The following is an 8,452-nucleotide window of genomic DNA, read 5'->3' as shown; positions in this document are numbered from 1 at the left end:
GCCCGCCTCCCTGCCCCCACCCCCGGCGCCGCCAGCCCACTCTTGGCCATGGAGTCCTCCATCAGCGACCTTGAACCCCGACGGAAAGCACCCCTGCCCTCTCTGGCGCCCCTCCCCCACTCCAGGACTCTCCCTCGCTGTTGCCCATGCCCGGAGCCGCGGAGATCAGCGTTAAACCCAAGCCCCTTGGTTGAAGTGTCAGGATCAGTGTTGGTACCAAATCCTCTGCACCCCTTCTCTCTCCCCTGGATTCCTGAGTCCCCTCTCCTCCCCCAGGGACAGATCCAAGGGCCCCAGCGCTCCCGGAGCCCTAGCGTGAAAGCCTAAGAACCCACCCCTACCCCCAAGGTGTCCAGAGCACGCGCTCCCGTTTGGCCCGGGCAAGGGGATGGGGGAGCTCAAGGACCCGGCAAAGCACCGTGCCCACGCCCAGAGGCTTCGGAACTGCGTGCTAAGGGGTGGGGGAGGGCGGGGCCCTGGAGAAGCAGGACCCGTGGACCCCAGGGCAGCGTGGAGGAGCCTCCAGATGGGCCTAGTAAGTCCCAACCCGGCCCTAGAGGCCCGCCCAATCCCTGGGCTGGCGAAACCGGGTGTCCACTCCCGACGCGAGGGCTCGCCGTGTTCTCCAGCGGGGGTCAGGGTTGGGAGTGTGGGAGAAGACTCCGACACTTTCCTAACCCAACCCCCCGTCTGGGCCTCCGGTTATAGAGGTGCTGCCTGCACCCTCTCACTGGCGCCCTTTGGCGATAACACGCAGTGGACACACTGAGCCGAGCCTGGTGTCCCGCAGGCCAAGTGGGGGACTCGAGCAGCGGCCCCTCGACAGAAGTCAGTGCAAGGCTGGGACTCCGCACCCAAGCGTTGGGGGGCATAACACTACTGAGCACTCAGCTAACACAATGCACCAAGGTCAGGGGGCCGTTGCAACCCAGAGTGTAGTCTGGCCTGGTCCTGCAACCCTTCCCCACCCACGGACGCCGGCTCTTGGCCCGACTGGATCCGCGCTCAGACAGCCAACGTCTGCGTTGAATCTCCCAGCAGAGGCGTTTGGCGGGCACTTACTGTCAGCCCTGCATTGATTCGTGTAGACACGCTCACAGGCACAGGCACACCCGATCGTGTGCAACCCCCAGGCCACAGCAGTCCAGGCACACAGGCATGCACACGCACGTGTCCACACGGCGCGGGCATGCTCACGCGCACACGGGGCGCACTGGTATCCAGGCGTGGCTGAGCGGCGCGCACACACGCACATGCAGACAGCTACTCGCTTCTGCTCGCGCTCCCCAGTCATCACACATAAACCGAACTCGAACTCGCCTTCCCGCCCACACGTTCCTCGCCGGTGCCGGCCGGAATTCGGGCGCCCTTAACTTTCCCACCATTAAACCCCGCGCGGAGGAGCCGAGGGCAGCTCCCGGGCGAGGCCCGCGAGGGGATCCCTGCCTGGGGCCCCTCTGTGCTCTGGGTCTTGTTGGAGTTGGGGGCGGTGGCTCCCCGCTCTAGGTCCGGAGCTGGCACCCAGGGGCCGACATCGCCATCTAGCGGTGCGTGCAACCCTGGGCGGGGCTGCTCGCCTCGCCAGATCCCAGGCGTCCTGGATCCTAGAGAAACGAGACGGAGAGTTTTGGTCAGGATGTCTGCGGAAGACTGAGGGGTTCAGAAAGACAACTGGGGCGGGGAGACACGGCGTTTCGCCCTGTCTGCAGCTGGAAGCTTCCCCAAGCGGGCCCAGCGCAAGACTAAACCGCCCGCCACCTCCCCGGAGACAAGATGTCCTCAAATGGAGACAGGAGATCTCTCTGGGAAAGCTAAGTGGGGGAGGCGGAGGGAATGGGTGGGGACCCTGCCCAAGCCTCCCCAACCCACTCCTATTTGTGTGGTTATAAAGGGGAGAGAGCAGAGGCAGGAAATTGCCGCTGAGGCAGAATTTGGGGTTGGCAATGAGGCTCCTGGGTTCTCAACCTGCCCCGCTGCCTACTGACACACTGGCTGACTTTAGGCAACTTGATTAACATGATCATCATCTGTAAGAAGACACATCTGTAAGATGAAGGACACTAACATTACCTGCCTTTTCAGGCCGCTGTAAGGATTAAACCAGATAATCTATAGAAAAAGCTCAGAGGGACTCCTGACTCATTGTTAACACTCAATAAACAAGAGCGATTATGTTTTTCCTGCTCAGCGCCTTGGGTCCCATTCTGATCTCGCTGGCCGTGTCCTGGTCCGGAGAGGCTAGCACCACGGTGTCCTTGGGGCTGGCTGACAGATCACTCCTGCCCACCTTGCTTGCCTGCGTGTGTCTGGGAGGGCAGCCTCTCCAAGCTGGTGCTTCCGCCCTCCCACCCAGCTCAGAGGGTGACACCTGAGCTTTTATTTCAGTCCCACCGAGGATTGTATCCACAGCACCGCACCGCACCGCACTGCTAGATGCTCTCAGAGCTGAAAGGGGCCATCGGACCCCGGGGAGGGGCCGTTATCTTGACTCATTTGTGACCTTGAGGGGGTGACACCACCCATCTCCGAGCCTCTCCCTGCAGTGGACCCAGGATTTGGCAGGCAAATTTAAACTGCCAGGCCAGGAGGCTGGGTCTGTGTCTGCGACGGTGGATTAGGGGGGCTTGAGGCCAGGCTTGGGGGTCACGGGGACTTGGCTCCCGCCTCCAGTGCATTTTCCTGCTGGAGATGGAGTTTAGTAGCTGCTCAGGTGGGAGGTTGTCCCGAGGAGTCCGCTCTAGCTTGCAGAGGAGAGAGGTGCAGGAAGGTGAGGCGGCCTGTCTAGGGCCACACAGCCCCGCTGGCCTTGAAGCCCGGCAGCAGCACGAGTGCTGGTCCCTTCTTCCTCCTCCCTCCACACCCGCTGCCTCTCCCCCCGGTTTCGCTCTCACACAGACGCACAGAACTGCGTATATGACAGTGACTGGTGGTGCTGTGATGGGCCCAGGCGTGTGTGTGTAATGGTGCGTGTTGGCAGGTGTGAAGGAGCTGGGCAGGGCGGCTGCCCTGGCACAGCGCACGGGGTGTGGGCCTCCCTCACACGTTTGGGAGAGGAAGAGGGGGAGGGGAGGTCAAGAGGAGCCTGGGAGGGAGGGCGCACAGGCTCAGGGCTGGGGCCTTATGCTGGGGGACCCAGCTGGTGTACTAGTGACCCAGGGCTGCCCTGAGGGGCAGGCCACAGGCCCCCCTGCAGCAGCTCCTCTCTTCCCTCTGGGACACTGTCACCCTTTGGGTTCTCCTAGAGGCCTTGGGGCTGACCCCGACGCCTGGGAAGCCAGGTGTGTCTTTCCTCACTGATGGCCCTTTGGGCATCTGATGGCTCCAGGGTCTCAGCCCCTGGTTGCTGACAGACTCCAACTACCCTGCACCTCGCCCCCATGCCCTGGGGCAGGGTGAGAGCTCTGGGAGAGAAACGTGCTCCCCTGAGCCTCTCTGCACAGCACCCTCCCCTCATCCTCAAGGCTCCCGGCTCCACGCCACCTCCTGGGTCCTCTGGGAGGCCTTCCCCCAGCTGGGATCACTGGTGAGTCTTTGGGCCTCCCTCGGCGAGACTCGTAGCTCTGGGACAGCAACATGATGTCAAGGAGCTGTGGAACCTTGGTGAGGTTAACACCTCGGTGCCTCAGTTTCCTCAACTATAAGCAGTGAAAAATAACAGTATTACCTCATAGGTTTGTTGTGAGGATGAAATGAGTTAATACTTATAAAAAGTATTGAGAGTGTCTGGCACTTAGTGGAGAGTAAATGTTAGCTGCTAAGGGATTGGAGAGCAGGTGCCCTGGTAGTTTGCTTAAGAAATGATCAAAAGGCTGCCCTGGCTGGTGTGGCTCCACTGGTGGAGAGCCGCCCCATGCACCAAGAGGGTACTGGTTTGATTCCCAGTCCGGGCTGCTGCTCAATCCCCAATAGGCAGTGTGCAGGAGGCAGCCAAAGGATGTTACTCTTCCCCTCCCTCTTCCTCTCTCACTAAAATCAATAAAAACATATTTAAAAAGAAATAAATGATCCAAGGGCTGAATGAGTATTTCTGACCAGAGCCACATGCTGACATGTGGGACCACTCATCCCTCTCCTCTCCTTCCTTGGGTCCCACCCACACTGGCCCTCGGTTCTTGTCTCACACATGCCTCAGGGCCATTGCCCTTGAGTAGGCCACTTTCTGAAGCTCATGTGGCTGCCTCCTTGTCATCACCTCCTCGGAGAGCTGATCACCCAGCAGGGGCAGCCCTGTCTGTCCCCCGATCCACTCCCTGTGCCATCACTCTGCCTTGCTTTCCTTCTAGCACTTCTTTGTTGTTGCTCACTGTTTGTATGTCTCTCCTGATCCGACGGTAAGCTCCGTGAGAGTGGGGGCTGAGTGTGTCTCACTCACTTCTGTAGCCGCAGCACCCAGTGCTCACTCAATAAATGATGCACACACAAATGAGGAGGTGATGGGTCAGTTCCCTAAAGTTCCGCAGGATGAGGTTCCTCTGGCCTCTCGACTTGTTACCCCACGTTCCCCTTCTAATCCACTTTGACAGCTCACCTTTTCTCTCTCTCCTTCCTCCTCCAGACACTGCTAACCAAAATGGCGAACTTCACACCCGTCAACGGCAGCTCAGGCAACCAGTCTGTGCGCCTGGTCACAGCAACCCATAACCGCTACGAGACAGTGGAGATGGTCTTCATCGCCACGGTGACGGGCTCGCTGAGCCTGGTGACTGTGGTGGGCAACATCCTGGTGATGCTGTCCATCAAGGTCAACAGGCAGCTGCAGACGGTCAACAACTACTTCCTCTTCAGCCTGGCGTGCGCCGACCTCATCATCGGCGCGTTCTCCATGAACCTCTACACCGTGTACATCATCAAGGGCTACTGGCCTCTGGGCGCCGTGGTCTGTGACCTGTGGCTGGCCCTGGACTACGTGGTGAGCAACGCCTCAGTCATGAACCTTCTCATTATCAGCTTTGACCGGTACTTCTGCGTCACCAAGCCCCTCACCTACCCGGCCCGGCGCACCACCAAGATGGCCGGCCTCATGATTGCTGCCGCCTGGGTCCTGTCCTTTGTGCTCTGGGCGCCTGCCATCTTGTTCTGGCAGTTTGTGGTGGGCAAGCGGACAGTGCCCGACAACCAGTGCTTCATCCAGTTCCTGTCCAACCCGGCGGTGACCTTCGGCACGGCCATCGCTGCCTTCTACCTGCCCGTGGTCATCATGACAGTGCTGTACATCCACATCTCCCTGGCCAGTCGCAGCCGAGTTCACAAGCACCGGCCGGAAGGCCCGAAGGAGAAGAAGGCCAAGCCGCTGGCCTTCCTCAAGAGCCCCCTGATGAAGCAGAGCGTCAAGAAAGCCCCGCCAGCGGCGGCCCGAGAGGAGCTGCGCAACGGGAAGCTGGAGGAGGCTCCTCCGCCCGTCCTGCCGCCCCCGCCACGCCCGGTGGCCGACAAGGACACTTCCAACGACTCCAGCTCAGGCAGTGCCACCCAGAATACCAAGGAACAGCCACCCACAGAGCTGTCCACCACGGAGGTCACCACGCCTGCCACGCCTACCCCTCGCCTACAGCCCCGGGCCCTCAACCCAGCCTCAAAATGGTCCAAGATCCAGATTGTGACGAAGCAGACAGGCAATGAGTGTGTGACAGCCATCGAGATTGTGCCTGCCACGCCAGCTGGCATGCGTCCAGCGACCAACGTGGCCCGCAAATTTGCCAGCATCGCCCGCAACCAGGTGCGCAAGAAGCGGCAGATGGCAGCCCGGGAGCGCAAGGTGACTCGGACCATCTTTGCCATTCTGTTGGCCTTCATTCTCACCTGGACGCCCTACAACGTTATGGTCCTGGTGAACACCTTCTGCAATAGCTGCATCCCTGAGACGGTGTGGTCCATTGGCTACTGGCTCTGCTATGTCAACAGCACCATCAACCCTGCCTGCTATGCCCTCTGCAATGCCACCTTTAAAAAGACCTTCAGGCACCTGCTGCTATGCCAGTATCGGAACATCGGCACTGCCAGGTAGACAGGCAGGGGCGTCAGAGGAGGTCCTGGCGGTCGCATGTGTGAGCTGGGGGACCACAGGGCTCAGCTGCTGTGGGGGCAGGATTTGGAGGCACCTCTCGTGTTCACAGTCGCTGAAGAGGACTGATGTCCCAGACCCTGTGAGGCTCAGGAAGAAGCTCTGGCTGGATTCAGAGAGACCAGCTCTTTGCTCAGAGGAGGGTCAGCCCTAGGAAGGGTCTGAACCAGGACTGCCTGACCCCTCTCTCTTGTCCTGCCTCAGGGAGCTGGGGGCACTGGCCTCCGTGGGCACCTGCCCTATGACTAACCAGCGGGGCTGGAAGAATGGACATCTGGAGGGGAGCAGAAGCCAGGACCCCCTTGGGAGGAGCAGAGGCCAAAGCTTAGGAAAGGAGACTCGGGAAGGAGTAGGGTTCCCCATTCTGTTGTAATCGGTGCTTTCTGCCCCCCTGCACCCCGCATGAAGGCTCAGCCCCCTCTCCCAAACCCCACTCCTTGCTGCAGCTACTCAGCCAGGTACTGGTTGGATGGTGGGCTGGCTGGAGGCCAGGCAGAGTGGGCTCCGGGCCACCCCCTTCTGCAGCACAGCCCTGGCCAGTCAGGATGGGCCAGCACGTCTTCCATTCACTCAGGAGCTGAGGCCTGGCCTCCCATGGTCCCAGCCTGAGCAGGGCACAGTCCACCTGATTCTGAAGAGCCCTCCCCTCCCCAAGTAGAGGGCTCGTTCCAGGTCACACCTAGTGAAGGAGGGGATGTGACCGAGTGAAGGTGGGGCTGTGGTGGGCAGTGTTCCCTTGGCCTCTGCAGAGGGAGGCCTGGGTCACCAGAGACAGAAGAGATGGACTTTACCCAGAGATTTCAGTGCCAGTGAAGGTGGGGTTTAAGGCTGGCAAGCAACCCTTATCTTTACTCTCCCAACCCATAGAACCTTCCGGATTGGCAGTGGCCGGACCCAAGGACCTTTGCCTGGGAGTGTCAGCCCTAGTCTTGTGGGTTCCTGCCCCAGCTGTGGTGTGGCCCCGGACAAGGACTGAAAGGCTCAGAGGACTCGGGGCAGTGGGGGGCCCTGGAAGAAATTTCAAAACTGGTCTGCTTTTTCTATGAGCTCCGGGGAGCACCGAGCCCCCAAGAAAACCACCTTTCCCTCCACACTCTCCCCCTCCCAACAAATTACCACAGCAAAATCCCCAGGAAGGGGCTTTTATATATTAAAAAAAAAAAGCTTTTATTGGGAGAAAATGAGTTTTATTTGTTTTTTAGCAATGGCATCATGGTGGGTAAGAACAACAGGGGCATGGGAGTCAAATTCCTTTGGGGGAGGCTCCAGCTGCCAGAATCCCTTGTCCCTCCCCACTGTGGGCACTTGAGGGGTGGGGGAGGGCGGGGCATGATTGATAAAGCTGAAGAGTCACAAAAGGCACTGGTGGGTTATACTGGGGCCGGGGAGGGAGCACGCGGGCCAGGGGCTCTTTGGATTCAGGCCTGGCTTCTAGTCCTTTCCCTTCCCTTTCTTGGCTGTAAAACAAGAAAGAAATACGGTGTTAGGAGAATTCAGGTGATCCCTCTACTCCTCGGGGAGAAGGAAACTCTGCCCCCTAGTGGTTCTCAGTCAGGGGACCTGAGAGCCGGTGGGACAGGGCAGCCATTACGCCGCTGGACCTCTCCCCCTCTCCAACTTCAACTTTCACCGGGGATCAGATCACCTTCAAGTCCCAGTCCCGCCACCCTGGGCAACAGCCTCGCCTCCTCACCCGAGGGCGGCCCACTCACCTCTGCCCCGTGGCCTCTCTGGGCTGCTGGGACTCAGGGATCAGATAAGGACAGAGGACGCACGAACAGCGAAGCCCCTCCCCACTCAAAGGGCACAGCTGACCAGATGCTCCACTGGCCGGACAGGGGACAAAGCCCTTCCAGGATGCGCCCTGGACCCTAAGCCAGACGCTCCGAAGGAGCAGCGTGACCGCCCTCACTGGGGCCAGAAGGAATTCATGTCACCTGAGCACCGGGGTACATGCCCCCCTAAGGCGTCTCTACAGAGAAACTCACTCACCAGGGCCCCACACCTCAGGCTTAACCATGCCCCTCACAGGTGGGGGCAGCCCCCCACCCCCCACAGCTGACCTTTGGCCTTGGCTTTGGTCTTGGGAGCACAGGGCTTGGTGACGCGGATGGTCTCCTGGCACTGGGCGTTGTACCGCGCCTTCTTCAGGGTGCCCTGGCGGGCTTTGGTGCCCGAGCTCCCATCGCAGGACCCCCAGCTCTCAAACTTGTACTTGCAGTCGGCTGGCAGGAGAGCGCCCGGGGTCAGAGCGGGGGCAGGGCCCCCAGGTCCACTCCGCGCATTCGCTCCCCGGGCCGCCCTTCTTCACTTTGTCTAAAACGCACGGGGAACAGCGCTCAGGACCCGGGGCACCCGTTCCAGGGGTCCCGGCCTCGGAGCCCAGGAGGC

General features: G+C 60.3%; 2 protein-coding genes across 2 annotated transcripts in view; one reads left to right on the top strand and one right to left on the bottom strand.

The window, feature by feature from the left end:
- Positions 1-4,058: 4,058 nt before the first annotated feature.
- On the top strand, positions 4,059-7,224 carry CHRM4 (cholinergic receptor, muscarinic 4). The gene has a single exon (XM_005870777.2). The coding sequence runs from the start codon at positions 4,571-4,573 to the stop codon at positions 6,002-6,004; it is 1,434 nt and encodes a 477-aa protein (XP_005870839.1). The 5' UTR covers positions 4,059-4,570; the 3' UTR covers positions 6,005-7,224.
- Positions 7,225-7,231: 7 nt separating this feature from the next.
- MDK (midkine (neurite growth-promoting factor 2)) overlaps positions 7,232-8,452 on the bottom strand; it is a 2,477-nt gene continuing 1,256 nt past the window's right edge. Inside the window, exons 2-3 of the mRNA XM_014543288.1 lie at positions 8,125-8,366; positions 7,232-7,518 (exon numbers count right to left, since the gene is read on the bottom strand). Coding sequence (XP_014398774.1) covers positions 7,493-7,518; positions 8,125-8,366 — 268 coding nt within the window. The 3' untranslated portion in view covers positions 7,232-7,492. The remainder of the gene's footprint in view (positions 7,519-8,124; positions 8,367-8,452) is intronic.

Source organism: Myotis brandtii, unplaced genomic scaffold, assembly GCF_000412655.1.
Source record: "Myotis brandtii unplaced genomic scaffold, ASM41265v1 scaffold324, whole genome shotgun sequence".
NCBI lineage: Eukaryota > Metazoa > Chordata > Mammalia > Chiroptera > Vespertilionidae > Myotis > Myotis brandtii.
Note: the sequence above shows the minus strand (reverse complement) of the source record. Positions and strands in the feature narration are given on the sequence as shown.